This window comes from Aureobasidium melanogenum (genome assembly GCF_000721775.1).
Source record: "Aureobasidium melanogenum CBS 110374 unplaced genomic scaffold scaffold_28, whole genome shotgun sequence".
NCBI lineage: Eukaryota > Fungi > Ascomycota > Dothideomycetes > Dothideales > Saccotheciaceae > Aureobasidium > Aureobasidium melanogenum.
This window is the reverse complement of record NW_024470080.1, coordinates 327,205-344,088: the sequence shown is the minus strand read 5'-3', so window position 1 is coordinate 344,088 and position 16,884 is coordinate 327,205. Positions and strand designations below refer to the sequence as shown.

The 16,884-nt window shown below is 51.1% G+C and overlaps 7 protein-coding genes across 7 annotated transcripts; 3 read left to right on the top strand and 4 right to left on the bottom strand.

Annotated features, from left to right (window-relative positions):
* Positions 1-933: 933 nt before the first annotated feature.
* M437DRAFT_32900 (cysteine proteinase) lies at positions 934-2,763 on the bottom strand (the record flags this gene model as incomplete). Its single annotated transcript, XM_041019240.1, has 4 exons — positions 934-1,602; positions 1,650-1,767; positions 1,822-2,507; positions 2,560-2,763. Coding segments are annotated over 4 exons (1,677 nt in total), but the record flags the coding sequence as incomplete, so codon positions are not given.
* An 843-nt stretch (positions 2,764-3,606) lies between these two features.
* On the top strand, positions 3,607-4,367 carry M437DRAFT_33079 (uncharacterized protein; the record flags this gene model as incomplete). Its single annotated transcript, XM_041019243.1, has 2 exons — positions 3,607-3,754; positions 3,808-4,367. Coding segments are annotated over 2 exons (708 nt in total), but the record flags the coding sequence as incomplete, so codon positions are not given.
* A 473-nt stretch (positions 4,368-4,840) lies between these two features.
* Positions 4,841-5,953, bottom strand: M437DRAFT_69620 (RmlC-like cupin; the record flags this gene model as incomplete). The annotated part of the gene is made up of 1 exon (XM_041025312.1): positions 4,841-5,953. One exon carries the CDS (start codon positions 5,951-5,953, stop codon positions 4,841-4,843), a length of 1,113 nt encoding a protein of 370 aa, XP_040875982.1.
* Positions 5,954-7,065: 1,112 nt separating this feature from the next.
* M437DRAFT_58195 (uncharacterized protein) lies at positions 7,066-8,862 on the bottom strand (the record flags this gene model as incomplete). The annotated part of the gene is made up of 1 exon (XM_041023362.1): positions 7,066-8,862. One exon carries the CDS (start codon positions 8,860-8,862, stop codon positions 7,066-7,068), a length of 1,797 nt encoding a protein of 598 aa, XP_040875981.1.
* A 932-nt stretch (positions 8,863-9,794) lies between these two features.
* M437DRAFT_88218 (calcium transporter ATPase) lies at positions 9,795-13,021 on the top strand (the record flags this gene model as incomplete). The annotated part of the gene is made up of 2 exons (XM_041028779.1): positions 9,795-9,899; positions 10,031-13,021. 2 exons carry the CDS (start codon positions 9,795-9,797, stop codon positions 13,019-13,021), a joined length of 3,096 nt encoding a protein of 1,031 aa, XP_040875980.1.
* Positions 13,022-13,224: 203 nt separating this feature from the next.
* On the bottom strand, positions 13,225-14,226 carry M437DRAFT_78703 (NAD(P)-binding protein; the record flags this gene model as incomplete). Its single annotated transcript, XM_041027035.1, has 1 exon — positions 13,225-14,226. One exon carries the CDS (start codon positions 14,224-14,226, stop codon positions 13,225-13,227), a length of 1,002 nt encoding a protein of 333 aa, XP_040875979.1.
* Positions 14,227-14,887: 661 nt separating this feature from the next.
* M437DRAFT_69617 (uncharacterized protein) lies at positions 14,888-16,839 on the top strand (the record flags this gene model as incomplete). The annotated part of the gene is made up of 3 exons (XM_041025311.1): positions 14,888-14,909; positions 15,159-16,555; positions 16,609-16,839. 3 exons carry the CDS (start codon positions 14,888-14,890, stop codon positions 16,837-16,839), a joined length of 1,650 nt encoding a protein of 549 aa, XP_040875978.1.
* Positions 16,840-16,884: the final 45 nt, after the last annotated feature.

The window sequence follows — 16,884 nt, the reverse complement described above, 5'->3', positions numbered from 1 at the left end:
TGATCATGGAAACAATGCGGATAACGATGATCGTACTGAATCACCTTTCATCTATGCTTGTACAACAGAATCACTGAACTGCACAGTACTCTCAAGAATGAGGGTAATATTCACGGAAAGCTCTCCACCTCGTAAGCTTTCTTTAGAGATCATCCTGGGTTGTATAACGCTTTGCATTTTTACAGGTTGCATTGTCCATGTTATGTTCGCTAACATCCCTTCATTTTGTCATCCCTTCTAGACATAACTCTCTCCGCCCGAGGTCGCTAGTGTGGGTTTCTCTAGTCTCTGGGCTTAGTTCTTTTGCTCAGTCGTTATGGTAGTTGTGCCGCTTGTGTTTGGGGATGTTGGATCACTATCAGAAGAGGGGGTTGTCGCGTTTGTTGTGGTATTTGGACTCCTGTCTCCTTCCTCAGGTATGAGTTTTGCTTCATACGAGGCTGAGAGCTGTTTTGCATTGTCCTCCTCATTTGAAGTCGCCTTCGAGTCACTTGGTTGAGTTTGGCCATGCGCATCCTCATTTTTCTGTTCTCCTGCATCTGCCTTAGATTCCTTCAGATCGTTGATCTCTTCTGTGCTCGCAGATGGCGGGGCTTCTTCGTCGTCTGTCTCATCACCATCTCTGATCTTGATCGTAACACCACTTGCTTGCGAATAGACCCTTAACCCAAGCACGAGAAGCGCATTCCACGGGTCGTCAGCATACCAGTCTTTCTCATCCTCGCTAGATGACGAATAGACGTCCCCGTCCATTTCGCTATCCCACTCGAAATCATCGTCGTTCAGCTCAGCATTAGGGTCGTCATCAAGAATATTGATGCATCCAGTGACTTTACCGCTGTAAGGCATATTAGAAATAGGTGGGTCGAGATTGCTGGGCTGAGGAGGAGGAGGAACAGGAACATAACCAGCTCGTCTCAGAAGATAGCCTGTCTCCCTGACTTTCTTTTCTTGCGCAATTCTATCTCTGCGTTTCTTGTCTCGAGCTTTTGTCTCGTGCCTCCGCTTCCTCATCTTGGCTTGTTGTTCACGAGTTTTCTCTCTTGCTTGTTCCTTTTTCTGTCTTCGTACTTCTACCTCCTTTTCGCGAAGCTTGCCTTTTGCGTGTGCAAGTTCGAAGTTACGACCCGTCTGAAGTAGTTTTTGTTTTCTGTAGGGTGCCTCGGATTCGATGACAGATTCTGCAGTGCGGTAGGATGTTCGTGTTGGCTCAATCTTGATGAGGATATTGTAGGTGCCGGCGTCGAGATTGAGGTCTACGCTGACTGAACGGGTGTTGGTATAGTTGCCACTGGAAACGTGCATGCTGCGTGCCAGGAACTTGGTTCCATCGCCGGTGTTGTATACACGAAAATGCAGGCAGTACGTGTATCGACCCTGCAGACCTTGGAAGTAAGAGACATCTGGTTGAGCGAGAACTATGACGACAGGACCTGCATGAGACAGAGTGAGGTGGAAGCTTGTTTCCAGGTAGGTGGCTGCTCCTGCAGGCACTTCGATGGAAGTCCATTGTTGAGTCAAGGTCCATGTCTCGTCGAAGAGACGAGTGCGTTGAACAGATTCAAAGTATCGAAGGAAGTTGTCGAGGGTGACCCAGAAGACCTGGATCTATGTCAGCAGATGTTTCAGATGTGTTGCAGCCAACCTACACCAGGATCCTTGAAGTCAAATTTGAGCTGCTCGACAAGCTCAGCGTTCCACTCCTCGAATTTGTGGTTGAAAGGTCCGTCGACTTGATCTGGGTTCTTGTTGTTACCCCAAGGATTTCTGACGTACGTCAGCAATGTTTTGTTCAGGTGCTTCGAGGAAGGAGTGGCAGACCTGACTTTGAGAAGTCGCAATTCCTTGTGTTCGACGGCTTGCAGTACTGCATACGCATGTTTGCCGAAGCCACCAGCCTCCCTGTAATGGTATGCTGCGCCACTAAAGAGATAGGTGTCATTGACCTGCATCAATTGTTTCCACAGTAGTGATTTATCCAAGATGTCCGATGGCACAAGACTTGTTGATACACCGCCGGTCAAGTCTTCCGTGCCCTCACCAACCCAGCCGCCATGCAAGGAACCATAGTCACCGTGAGCTTTTGCATATGCTTTCTCTATCAATGGCAACCAGGTGTCTTGGCTATCGCGACATCGCGCAAAATACAAGGCGTCACCCCCTTTTTGTAAAGTCTCTCTCAGCTTGGTGATGTCGTTGCTGTTGTTAAAGGTACTCCTTGTCTGTCTCTCATCTACGTACTTGCCAATAAACAGATCGTCCCCATCGGAGACATGTAGGAAGAGACGATCGTCGACGATTTCTGGTATCCAAGTTCCATCGCGGAAGAAGACGAAACCATACACTCCTACAGCCTCATCACGGGCTACGCAAAGTCGCTGCATAAGTCCCGGTTTTGCGGCGACGGAGACGAGAGCTGCGATGAACCAGCAGTTTCCGAGTGAGCCTTGCATAACATCATCGCCGCAGGCTCCTTCCGCGTTGAACGTAGGGTTCTCGAATATGTCCTGTAAAGTGCATGAGCAAGTGTCATGTGGAAGGTGTGTGCCATGTATATACCTTTACTCTTTTGACACCAGAGGGCTGTATCATGGTTGAGTTACTGTAGTTACCGTCTGCATCGACTAGAGGCACGATACAATCGTGCTGGGCGAGCTCGACTTCGAAATGTCTGTCACGATATTTCTGGTTCAGACGAGTGCACTCGTCGACAATGGCTTGCACCTTCTCGACACATTCCTTCTTGGCTTGTTCGTAAGATGCAGCAGTGCTCTCTTGAGTGTGCAGACCGTTGTCCTCGTCACTGGCGTCTTTGAGGGTCTGCTCGAGACGACGACCGAGTGCAGATGTGTTGGGTGCACGATTTGCAGATGCTGCAAGGAAACGATCCCAGAAACGATAAAAGTCATCGTTCCGAGGCTTAATTGTGAAAGGAGAGACGGAGCGACGTCTTCGGGGAGGCTTTTCATATATCAAACGGATAGGGAACGGAACGAGGCGATCAGGAGTGGTTGTGCCACTAGATGACGAACGACGAGCATGCTTCTCAAGGGCCCGTGATAGGTTATGGCCATCCATGATCAATCGGGGTCTTCTTGTTGCAAGACCAGAGTTCAAGAAGGCATGAAATACTTTGTCGTAGAGAGAGTGTCACTGCTCTGAATGGCTACGAAGACATGAAACAAGACAAGACGGCAGGAGGCAAGAAGCCGCCGTCACGTAGGCTTTGACAAGTGCCTGTTCACGTAAACTACTTGAGTACATGTTGAGCAGGTCGGTGAGGTGGTCAGCTTGGGTCTAAGCAAAGCAGGCCTAGTGAGGCTTGTACTACATGTTTAGTGGACAGCCACGACAAGCCGCCCGACAAGCCGGCAACAACTATGACATGGCCGAGGCCGACGTGAAGCGATTGCTCTGGTGTTTGAGGCTGAGTTGGGTGTTTGCTTGCGCCTATAACTTGGTTGTTGGGAGATGTCGAGACAAGAATAGACGGGACCCCTCAATCGCATCTGGCATGTGATTGCTTGGCGATCTGTTGACGCTGCTGAACGCGACTGACACTTGATTGGTCAACTTCCTTCCTAGCAGCCATCTACACATTCAGACATGCTCAGTGTATTCCAGACACGCTTCCAGCGTCTAGAGACAGCGCTGAATTCGCTGGTCGAATCAGTCGCAGCTTACAACCCCTCCATCTCAGCAGCCGACGCACTAGTCGCCGCAGACGAAGACTTGGACGAGAGCTTGGAACAGCGTACGATACACGACTTTCTAACACATGAACTCAAGCTTACTGAGTGTGAACAGTCGCCGTACACCATGCAAACTACTCGCGCATCCTCGAGCTGCGCGCCACCGCCGACGCTCTAGACGAGAAGATCAAATACACCCTACGCACTCTGGCCGACACCCGCAAGGAACTTCTCGACATACCCTCTTCGCAACCACCTCCAAACACTCGTCAAGTCGGCGTTGAAGAATTGCTCTCATATGCAAAGTTCATCTCAAAGACTACTGTACCACCTACCTTCCGCGGCCACATCTCGACTGAACTGCTCTCGCAACCACAACCCGCTATTCCCGATGGTCCAACCACCCAAATCACAAACGGCATGGCCACACCAGCCCAGAACGGTGATAGCACAAACACAGCCGACCAATCAGCCCAACCAGAAAACAGAGCCGTGGCAACCTTGAGCGCAGAAACAAAAGCCATGCTGGACCCACTCTCTCAACTCCCTTTCGTGCCCTGGCCGTCCCAAGAAGTCATTCGCATGGGTGCTCTGGCTGCTATCCAAGGAATGCTGGAAGATGGCACCGATCCTACTACTGTGCTCAGTGCTGAAGAGCAAGAGGCAGCAGACAAGAGAAGAGCAGAAGAGGAAGAGAGGCTACAAGCCGAGCAGGAAGAAAGAGAACGTAGACGCAGAGAAGATTGGGCTGCTAGAGGTGGCAACAGAGCTGCCATAACAGAAGATGTCTTTGATCCTGATGAGCTCTAGGGAGCTTGTTTTGGAGTGTAATCACCACAGGCCGGCTCGAAAAGGTAGTGGAAAGAATCAATGAGATCATGAAGTATTCTCAAGGACAAGAGCAGCTAGAGTATGTTCGATCACCGGGCCACAAATGCATTTCTAGGCATCAAGCTCAATGAGTTGAAGTGTAGATGGTGCCAATTGGCTAATGACGATTATGACACAGTCCTTCAAAACATGTTTGAAACCAATTAGCAAGCTGATTGTCACCAGGTTACACACTAAGTGAACGTCAGAGAATTTTCCAATCATCCTGAAATCTGTAGTCTATCTGTCAATCAATAATTACTCATCTCCAGCAAATTCTAAACAGCAGTAGTGGGCCAAGTAGGATACTCCCACTCAACAGCCTTCTTTCTCAACTCCACATCCAACCCCCGACTTCCAGCACAAACATACAAAAACTTCGTGAATGCCACCTCAGACCAATAGCTAAAAGTAGTACTGCCGGGGACAAACACAACATCACCTTGCAAAAGCTGCACTTCTTCTCCTTGCATCTTAACCATCAATGCGCCTTCCAACACTTCAAATGCCATGTGGTCAGCAAACCGGCGAACAGGGATTGTGGTGTTGGAAAGTCTTCTAGACATTGTGATTGTGCCTTCGGAGAACTTTCCAGCGCCTTGGACGGAGGAAGAGATGAAGGGGGCGATGATTTCGTAGCCGTGTTCGCTGTTGAGGTACATGGGTCCTTGGTTCTTGGCCACGTAGAAGGGGGTTACTGAGTTTGAAGGGACGGTGTTTTTGCCAGTATGCCATGTTGCGTTTGCGGGTGCGCTGCCGTTGATCAGATCACGGCGGGGGTTGAATTCGAGTTGAGCGTAGACGTCAAAGGACTCGAGAGCTGAGATCATGGAAGCAGAGGACCCAGCTCCTGCATCGGTGGATCCAGAGCCAGAGCTAGGTACATAAGGCGAGGAGGTTGAGGAAGTGTAGTTGCTGTCTGCAATGGCGAAGAACAAAGCCTCGAAGCCTCCAGGCTGAATCACACCAAGCATCTCAGTATCTGGATCAAGAACCTGGAAGGTATGTGTAGTGTTCCTAGGCACAGCGCCATAGTCACCAGGCAACATAACTCTAGCCTCCTCATCGCCAAATTTGTCTGTCCAGAGCTGGAAACGACCTTTACTGCAAAAGAAGTTTTCATAGTGGGTTTGATGGATGTGAGGGAGGACTCCAAGGGCATCTGATGCGGGAGAGTTGGTCATGAGGATGGAAAAGGCACCGCCGGAAGATGCTCCAGTAACAGGGAACCTGTAGATCTGCTGGCCGACGGCGACGGCTTGGGCATTGGCGTATCTCTCAATGACATAGGGGCGGACATAATCAGGAGCATTTTCGACGTAGAGGGAGCTGCGTGCTGAAACGCTAACCGAAAGAGCAGCAGAGGCAGAGACCAACGAAGGGATATGCATCTTCGAGAAGAGAAAAGAGACAAAGACTTAAAACGCAATAGTAATATCTGGTGATCCGGCATAAGACACCGAGGGCTACTACAATACTTATACCTCTTCATATCTACAAAGACCTACCAGTAGATCATCCAGCCCTACTTGCTTGACCACATAGAGGTATACCATGCTCATACTCCGTGGGCTCCTCCGCGCTCGACCGCCGACAAATCTCGCAAGTTATCACTGCCGGTGTGTTGAGATCGACAGCTCAGGTCCCACGAGGAAACATCCGCGGTGATCATACAGGGCGAGCACTTTCGACCTCTACTGCTAGTACGGATTTGTTCAAGTGCGGTGCGTCCAGAGGACCAAGTTGCTGCTCCGTGCAGACTCATGAACCTGTCCAGCTGCACTATTCAGGCAATAGCGAGTCAATGTCTACTAGGGCTTCGGTTGAATCGGTTCCACGACCTAGGGCTTGATATTTAAATGCTTTGATAAGGTTATCAGGGCCTTGGTGTTTGGTGCGTAGGAAAGATTCGCGACGCGTGTAGCGAAGTTTTTTTTCTGGATGCAGGGACTTGGCTGAGACGAGGAGTTTACGAGCCCTCCTGTATCTTGCACTACTCAAGATTCGAGAAGAATTCTGAGCATAACTCGAGCTTTGGTTTATTGACCTCGCTGGAGCAGAATCGAAGAGGTTCAGAATGAAAAGGGACATGCAGGTACAGAACTCAAAGGAGGCGGGTGGCTTTCGTTCCGCACCGCAACGCGTTTGATGCCAAAAGTGTTGGTTAAACTTTCTCTACTCTAACTTGACTGCTAAACTAACGAAGAAAGAATGCCCTATGCCTCTACCGCATGTAGTAGGTAGGTGAGGGCTTCGAATTGCAACCGCCCATTCCATCACAAGAATCAAAAAGCAAGATCAGAGTAGTCTTTCCGTGCCCTAATGGCTGCGCATGCACACCAAGTATCACTGCTCGCTCAACGAGCATGATACAATTCCCATGCCTTTGTGCCGATGAAGCCATGAATATCAATCACAAACCCTTGAAACGCCGTCAAACACCAAACCCGCAAGCGCTTGGGAATCACTCAAGAGACGTCACAACGTAAGATGTAGTAGGCAATTAGATGGTGACGGGAACCTCGGGTCGCTGGCTCGCAATCTCGCCGCCAGCTCCCATTTCGGCCCAATCACCCCAGAGACCTCTCTTGCCACGGATGCGAAGTGGAGCGCCCAACTCGTCTGAACTTTGCTCGACCTTGATGGCATCCTTTGTACCAAGAACAAGCACTTCGAAGAACATCTTGGTTGCATCTTGCTTGCTGGTACGAGCTTCAGGGCAGAAGTCGGTGAAAAGGACGCTACGCTGGGCGCGAGTTGTGGGTGATGGCGGCTCGCCAGATTCGTCTGAGAAGCGCTCACGCAAGAGATGCACAGCGTGCTTGGTACCAAGAGAAACGGGTCCAGAGTCGGCAGGGTGCAGAACAGGCATAGTAGTCTCGTCGAAAGCAGGTGCTGGTGAATAAGCTTCCATCTCCTCCTCTTGAGCGGGCTCGATGATAGAAGGAACATCGTCGCCGCCAAAAGCGGGAGCGAGGTCGTCAGCACCAAGCGTAGGGTCTTGGAGATCTTCAAGCGCGGGCGATGTGGCTGCTCCGAGAGGGTGAGTCTCTTCCTCCTCCTCAGGAATCTCAATCTGTGGAAGACCACTATCTCTCTTACGCTTAAGCTCACCAGCTGTGCGAACGACCTCGAGAGACAACACACCCCTCAGCTCAGGAGCCCAGCCCATGCTACGACCGTCACCCAGAATGTTAGACACAAAACCACCGTTCTTTTGCATTTCCATGAGTGCCAGAAGGACCGGATCTCTGGGGAGGAAAGTGGGGGCCTTGAGAATCTTGCTGCGGTCCTCTTGTAGAGCGCGGATTTGTGAGTTTTGTAGTTCAGTGGTGAGATCAGCAGGAAGAACCTTGCGGCGCTTGGCGCGTTGCTGTGCCTGGATCATGGTCTCGTCTTGCTCGAGCTCAGTAGGTTGGTGTTCAAGCTGGAAGGTCTGCTCAAGATCGCGCTCGATGCTAGAGCGAACAGACGAGAGTGGCGAGACACTATCACGCTCACGGCGCTCATCTGCACGGTTCAGAGCGTCGAGGTTGCTCTCCTCGATCTGAAGATCAAGATTGCCCATCTCAATATCGTCATCCATAGGGAGAGGAGCCATTGAAATGTCTTTCCCAATAGTGTCTTCGGGACCACCAATGTCCAGATCAAGGTCATCGTTGTAAAGCATACTTTGGTCGTTCATTTCCGGGCGGGGAGTCTCGGCGCGTCGACCGATTTCGATGCTGGTATCTCCGCCGGCGGCACCTTCGGTAATGTCGCCAATATCAAGACCGAGATCATCGTCCTCGAGTTGAAGAGTCTGACTGGCATCTCCACGACTATTCATGCTCTCGGGCAGAAGTTGGCTGGTACCCCAATCCAGAAGAGTAGGGTCTTGACCAGGACCAGGAGTGCTGTCGAGTAGCAGCTCGTCGAGATCAGGCATTGGTGCGAAAAGGTCCAGCTCAGTGATTGTGTCGGGAAGCACGAGTGCTGCAGGATTTGCGACGTGTGATTGGTTAGAGGGAAGGTCGACATTTCCAGGACGGAAGGCGAGCTTGATCTTCATGAGGGCCTCATTGCAGTCGTCTAGCAAATAGCGAGCCTTTCTACTGTAGATACGAACGACACCGAGCAAAAGCTGGCCACTCAGGCGCAGAGCAATAGGAGCTTGGTCATTCTTGATGATGGTGTGGACACTGCTTCCAATGTCGGACTGGAGGATGTTGTTCTTTGTCAATTTGCGCTCAATGTTGGCGGCCAACCAGACACGGGCGAGCGGACCCGTCTTTGACAGAAGGGTTTCTGAATAGAACATGGTGTGTGGTGTTGGGGCGTGTGCGAAAACGATAGAGAGTTGGCGGTGTTGACTGACGACAGAGGCAGAGACGCGCGACGCGTCTGGGATTTGACTTTGACTCTTCGGCCTGTCGCAAGCCCGCTACACCGTGGGCGCAAGGATTCTGGGTGGATTTTTGGCAATCGCCTGGCTGAAAATAGCGGTTGACGAGTTTTTGTAGAGATGCGACAGATGGCGCGCGTGGACGAGATAGATGTTGGTGAGCAACCAAGTCTAGGACCGCGTCGGGCAGAGCAACCGGCGGATCAGCCAAGACAGTCACGTGTCGTACGTCTTTTGCGCCATCCTGTATTACTGCAGTTTCCGACAATTGTCAATGCAGGATAATATATTGTGCTACCGGAACAATATGAATTTCCTTGACACAATTGTCAGTAACTCGATCAATTTTCTGGTATTCATGAGACATGTGCTTGATCGAGTGCAGCAACCACAAGCTATATACATGGCCAGGACATGGGGCGGGAATAAGCCTCGGGACTGGTAGGGATGCAGCTGCGTGTCGCATCTGGCGCCGCATGGCCAACGACATGGCTCTGACAAGGTTTGTTCGACCTTGATGATGATGATGCTTCTTTTTCCTGGTGAATAAGCAGTGTTAGCCACTGGAAGGACTAGGGCCAATTCAGTATCAGCCCTCTCCTATTCCAACAATAGACAACCTCCAATACAAGATCGAACCGCTTTCTCCACATTTGGAGACTGGCTGAGCCACGTACCCTGAGTACTCTCGAGCGTTGGTTTATTTGATCCTCTGCCTGTGTCCTCGACAGACTTGCTCCCTTCCCGAAAGTCAGTTCCAAATACCCTCAGCGTGTCCGGCTTTGTCTCTGCCGTGCATTCCAGCCCAACTCGCATCTCGGGCTCCATGTTGACGACGGTCCATTGACATGTCCCGTTCGTCCACGCCGGCTTTGCCCATGTACAATGCCTCGAGGCAGGATCTAGCTCCCCCTGAACACTCTCGTCCACCATTGACCCGCCTAAGGACTCCGGTATCTACATCGCCCATCTCTTTCGTCTTCATCGCACCATGTCCCACCTCGAGCGCTCTGCAACACTTGCGCCTCGACCCCTAAATGCCACATGGTCGAGTTTCACTTGCTAACAAGACATTTCCTCACAGCAAACCGTCACAGCCAACCATGCAGTCCTCACACCTCAGGAAACCGCTACTCGTCTGTCCACCTCGTTGACGCATGGCCTGCAACCCAACGAAGCCGCCACACGCCTCCATAGCGATGGCCCAAACGAACTACCTCACGAGGAACCCGAGCCGCTATGGCTACGCTTCGTCAAACAATTCCAAGAGACTTTGATATTGTTACTATTGGCATCTGCCTTCATCTCGGCAATCATGGGCAATCTGGAGGACGCCATCAGTATCGCCATTGCCGTCCTGATAGTAGTCACGGTCGCTTTCGTGCAGGAATACCGTTCTGAAAAATCCATGGAAGCATTGAACTCGCTCGTACCTCATTCCGCCCATGTCATTCGCAGCGCCGAACGTAGACCCGACAATGACACTCTGGAGGAAGCCGAAAAGATTCCCTTGGCCACGGCCGAAAAGGCATCTGTAACCATACCCGCTGGCCAATTGGTTGTCGGAGATCTCGTCCTGTTTCATACTGGCGATCGCATTCCTGCCGACATCCGTATCACCCGTGCCGCCGACCTGTCCATTGACGAATCTAACCTGACTGGCGAGAACGAGCCTGTGCACAAGTTTGCAACAAGCATCACAGCATCAAAAAGAGAAGGATACCCTAGCTCGCCTGTGTACGCCTCTGAGGCTTCGGGTACTGTGGGTGCAGACCTTCGCCTGAACGAGCAGAAAAACATTGCTTTCATGGGAACACTGGTTCGCTCAGGTTACGGTCAAGGTATTGTCATTGGTACTGGAGGCAATACTGAGTTCGGTGCCATCTCTGCTTCGCTGCAAGAGATTGAAAGCCCTCGTACACCTCTTCAACTTTCTATGGACAACCTTGGCAAGGAGCTCAGTTACATGTCTTTCGGAATCATCGCCTTCATTATGCTCATAGGTTTCATTCGTGGCAGACCATTCCTGGAGTTGTTCCAGATTGGTGTCTCTCTTGCAGTCGCTGCTATTCCTGAAGGTCTGCCCATCATTGTCACCGTCACACTGGCCCTTGGAGTTCTACGTATGTCAAAAAGACATGCAATTGTGAGAAGACTCCCAAGTGTAGAGACACTCGGCTCTGTCAATGTTATTTGCAGCGACAAGACAGGAACCCTCACAATGAACCACATGACTGTCACCAAGATGTGGCACTTTGACGACGAAGCGCCTGTAGATGTCGTCAAGGTACATGCCAAGGCCCCCTCGGATTCTGCTACACGCACCATTCTTCGTATTGGTAACATTGTAAACAATGGAAGATTGGGATCCGAGTCATCTTCTCATGCTACAGCAGCTTCGGCCGCCATCCTTTCCTCGACTATGGGAGGTGATCTCACGAATGCGAAAAGTCGATGGACTGGTCAGCCAACTGATGTCGCGCTTCTGGATCTCTTGGACGCATTTGGTGAAGACGACATAAGACCAAACGTTGGAAGCAGGCGCAACGAGACACCATTCAGCTCTGAGCGCAAATGGATGGGAGTAGTCATTCACAACCCACACGAGCCCAATGGAGCTGCAACTGCCTATATCAAGGGTGCTCTCGAACGTGTTCTCGGTCGATGCGATACCTACATGACCTCACAGGGACGTGAAGTTGTCCTCGACGAGCAGAGGCGTCAAGAAGCGCTGAAAGCAGCTGAAAACATGGCTCAAGATGGACTTCGTGTTCTCGGCCTGGCAAGTGGATCTGTCCGTGAATCCAAGGATCGTCGCACGTCTCGTGGTTCTTCTCCCAAGCCTGAAGGCTCATCATTGGCAGCTGACGACCATCTCTACACTGGACTCTGTTTTGCTGGTCTGGTGGGTATGAATGATCCACCTCGCAAGGGTGTGGATCGTTCTATTCGCCGTCTCATGGCTGGTGGAGTCAAAGTCATCATGATTACTGGTGATGCCGAGACCACCGCTGTAGCCATTGCAAAGAAGCTAGGCATGCCTATCAACATGTCATCATCACTTGGTTCCCCAGTGCTGCGTGGTGATCAGCTGGATCAGATGAGTGATGAAGACCTCGCTCAAGCAATTTCGACCACCTCCGTCTTTGCAAGAACAAGCCCGGACCACAAGATGAAGATCATTCGAGCATTGCAATCAAGAGGAGATGTTGTAGCCATGACTGGCGATGGCGTGAACGATGCACCTGCCCTCAAAAAGGCAGACATTGGCATAGCAATGGGCAAATTAGGAACCGATGTGGCCAAGGAAGCTGCCGACATGATCCTTACCAACGACGACTTCAGCACCATTCTTGCAGCCATCGAAGAAGGCAAAGGAATCTTCCACAACATCCAAAACTTCTTGACCTTCCAGCTCAGCACATCTGCCGCTGCCCTTGGTCTTGTCATGTTGAGCAGCGCTTTCGGCTATAAGAACCCATTGAACGCCATGCAGATCCTCTGGATCAACATCCTGATGGATGGACCTCCTGCCCAGTCATTGGGTGTAGAGCCCGTAGACAAGACTATGCTGCAACTCCCACCTCGACCCCGTCACGCTCGCGTCCTTACTCCTCGCCTTATCCGCCGCGTCCTGCAATCCGCACTCGTCATCATGGCAGGCACGCTTTATACCTACATCTCCAATTTATCCTCCACCGACCTCGCATCCCACGAAGTCACACCCCGCGACACAACCCTCACATTCACAGCCTTTGTCCTGTTCGACATGTTCAACGCCCTTACCTGCCGCTCCGCCACTAAATCCCTTCTTCTGGGCGAAATCAAATTTACAGGCCATAAAGCTAATGCCATGTTCAACTATGCCGTGGCAGGCAGTTTGCTAGGCCAGGCTTTGGTGATCTATTTCCCGCCGCTGCAGGGAGTGTTCCAGACTGAGGCGCTTGGTCTGAGAGACTTGGTGGGGTTGGTGTTGCTTGCATCGACGGTGTTCTGGGTCGATGAGGGGAGGAAGTGGTATGAGAGGAAAATTGCAAAGGGCAACGTGCTTGGTGGGTACAGTAGTAGGGTGTAAGAGCAGCAAAATGGAAAACGAGAGGAGGAATTGGATTTGTGTATATTTCTAGAGACTTCTTTTTTCCTTCTGTCGAAAAGGATTGCATAGCAAGGTGCAGCAGATAGATGGAACACATGAGTGTCTTTTGTTCGAATTACTCTTTTCAGGATCATGTAACTTTTGTTCTCATTCATCTATGCATATTATATATAAGTCATCATCTATGCCTTGTCGGCAGGATAAAGGATTCCATTCTGTCTTCTCAAGTCAGAAGTGACGGAAACAATATCATAACTCAATTGCTCGAGCTTAGCAGCAGCATCAACATCCTTGTTGTTGATGATACGAGCAAACTCCTCAGCCTCCTCTTGCAAGTTCAGATCCACCTTCTTCTCTGCCAACTCCTCGGTCTGCTTAGTCTTGCGGTCCCAAAACTTTACACTTGCAATATCGGTGACGGAGTTAAGGCTGATGGTGCCGTTCTCGCCGTAGACCTCGGTGGGAGCGAAGGAAGTGAAGCACTTGCTTTGCTGGATCTGGACACCGAACTTCTCGTACTGCAGGACAATAAAGCCGCCAGCGTCAGCGCCGGTGTGGCAGATGAAGGGAGCGTAGGTCTGCGACTTTGGCTTGCCGAACAGAGCGAGGGCGAAAGTGACGGGGTAAACGCCCATGTCGACTAGGGAGCCGCCTGACATCTCAAGGCTGAAAATGTTGGGAGTCTCGCCATCAAGAACATTGTTGTAGCGAGAACTGTACATGGAAAAGTTAAGACTGGCGCCAAAGATTGTGCCCAGCTTCTTCTCTTCAAACAGAACGCGGCGGAGGAGTTTGTAGTTGACTTCTTGAATGTGACGATAGGCTTCAATCAAGAAGACGTTGTTTTCCTTTGCGATCTTGAAGAGGTCTTGCAATTCGGCGAGGGTTGAGGTGGCGGGCTTTTCGAGAATGACATGCTTCTTTGCTTGGAGAATGGTCTTTGCTTGTGAATAGTGCAGCGAGTTGGGCGAGGCGACGTAGACGGCATCGAGATTCGAGTCTTGGACGAGGGAGTCGATGGATGTGTAGACGGTCTTGACGGAGAACTTGTCGGCAAAGGTGCGAGCAGTTTCCTCACTGCGAGAGTAGACGGCTGCCAGCTTCCATTGTTTGGTAGCTTCGGCGCACTTGATGAAGGACTCGGTGATCCAGTTTGTGCCGATGATGCCAAAGTTGAGAACCATTTTGGTGTCTTGTGCTGATGGTGGTTATGAGAAGGAAAGTAGCTAGGTGTTGAACAAGTTGGAAAACAAAAATGTCAGACTACAAGACGCGGCTGCCCCTCAATGGTTAATGACCCGCATGGCTGAGGGCTGCACCTTCCTCCAGCGGGAGCTCCAAGCAAATGGTGGGGTCGTTGCTCTTTCTGAGTCGGACCTAGTAACGGCACCCCCAGAGCAATGACCTTTCTGCACAATCTCGAGGGGCTCCGTATTCATGCCGCCATCGGGCTTGGGGGGCGCAGACAAGCATTCAACATTCGGGCCGTGAGTGCGGCGAGTCGTTCTTTCCCGGACGCCGCGCCGTCACTGGCAAAGGCAGGGACCAAGGCGAGGAGGGGAACCGCCGAAGACGTGCGATGGAAGTGACAAGAAATTTAGACGCCCGAACGACTGGAAATCTTGTCAATTCCTCGTGTTTCCTTTTTGCCAGAACACCCTCGCCAATGACTTGTCCTGTCGCCATGTTGCCGCCCATTTGTTGATTGATCTGCGTGCGCTTTTCTTTTCCATCTTCTCGCCTCTCGTTTTGACTGCCACGACCCCTCGCTTCACTCGTGTCCTGCCTACCATACCAAGTAATAACACAAGTCTGTCTGCAATCAGACTCAACTAATCACCCACCATGTTCGGTGGTTTCGGTGCTGGTATGTTTGTCGTCTTGCAAATCTTCACATCCTTCGAGGCACGCCGGCGCATCCAGGCTATCTTGCGTCTCGCATAGTCAAGTCGACATATGCATATGCAGCCATTGCATCCGGCATGGTAGTTCCTTTCAACTCTACAGTCGCATATAGCGCTCTGAATGCCAATTGCCTTCGCACCTCTCAGACCTTCTCTTTCTACCACATGTGCCATTCTATGACCGTCCCACCGTCTGACTGTATGCGACACAGCGAGCAACTACGCCAGCTACATCGACCCCTTCAAAGAAAGACCCCAGCCCGATCCCCCGACGCACGTCGGCCTGCCCAACTACGCCAGACAAGAAAACTTGAGAATAAGAGACTGGCACGATGAGTCTGACCGTCCCAATTTGCGCCGCGATTTCGTCGAGTCACGCAAGGTCTCAGACATCACAGCAAAGTTCTACGCCGACCTGAACATCCGTTTTGCCATACCATGCCCTGTCGATCAGCTAGTCCCAACAGACCACGAGAGTCGTCCGTACATGCCGTCTAATGATGAGGAATGGAACATGACCATGGCCGAAAACACAAATAATAACCAGGGCAATTTCGTCACCAGACTTGTCGAGTTGAAGACCGAGAACGACATTGCCTACCGAACCGTCACTCGCACAAACCTCCCTGAAGGCTTGACCAAGATTCGTCTCAGTGACTTTCGCACATTTTTCACGGCTCTCCACAGCATGAGCGAGCACTGGGAAACAGATCTTGACGACTACTTCGTCTTGGATGACGACGGCAAAAGCGTTCGTGAAGAAGATCACCCAGAATACGCTGATCCCGACATGACGATTGACGTGCGGAATCTGGAAGAGCCTATTGACCTTGGTCCTGCTACACCATTAACCTACAGCGAACTCATCGCAAGAGACCAGGGATCTCCGCCGCTCTCAAAGGTCATCTCTCATGGCTCTGATGCGTCTTCGGACGATTTCTTGCGTGAATTATACCGTGGTAGACGCACCTCTACCGGCAGTAAGATGCCTTGGGTTTACCGCATGGACGTAATCAAAGGCTTCATGGAAGCAGCCGCCTTTCCTTTCCGCTGCAAGCTCGGTCCGCCGCGCGTACATCCTACTCTTCTGTTGAGCGGCGTACGCTTGCCTGTCAACTACCAGTCGTTCATGGTGCACCGTGTGCCGAAAGAGAAGGAGAAGAGACACATGGTACAAGGGCCACTCATGGCTGCGTACGTCCGTAAAGAGCTGGAAGACTTTGACTCGGGATCTGATGACGAGAAGCGAGACAAGCTACGGTTGGACCAGCTGAAGGAGGTTGGCAGTCTCTTGCACCTTGCACAAGAAAGACGGCGACAAGGCCGTGAAGAAAAGATTTGGGCAAAGCCAATCCCAAAAAGTGGAAAATACTGGTTCAGCGAGATGGCCTCGGATGCGGCAGAGCCAGAAACGCCTGATATGGATGATGCCAACGATCTCATTGCTGCAGCATTGGGCAAAGAAGCCGCTGCTCAATTTGCAAACGGAAAGAAAAAGAAGAGGTCGCAGTACGAAATCTGGAAATCCATGGAGCCAATGAGGTCTTTCTGGGACCCTAACAGCGAGTATCAAGCGATCGGTAAAGAAGAGGGTAGCGAGTGGGACACGGTAAGAAGGCTTGTGAAACGAACTCAAATGATGTGGCTAATTCAACGTGACAGGTCTACGTGCTATCAAGCATGTACTATCATGTCTCAATCCTTAAGCTACGAGTACACGGTGCCTACCTCGACTTTGTGGCCACCGGCAACTTCCCGGAGAAGATTCCTGAGGACAAGGACTGGTGTCATCCAGTGCTGCAACGCTCCAAGTGGTTCGACTTGTTTAACGTTAAGGACAGGATAGAAGCATTCCGTTGCCTCTGGGGTATCATGTGCTACCTGACCAGATGACATAACCTACGAAAAGATATCTACAAGATGGAAGATGACTATGAT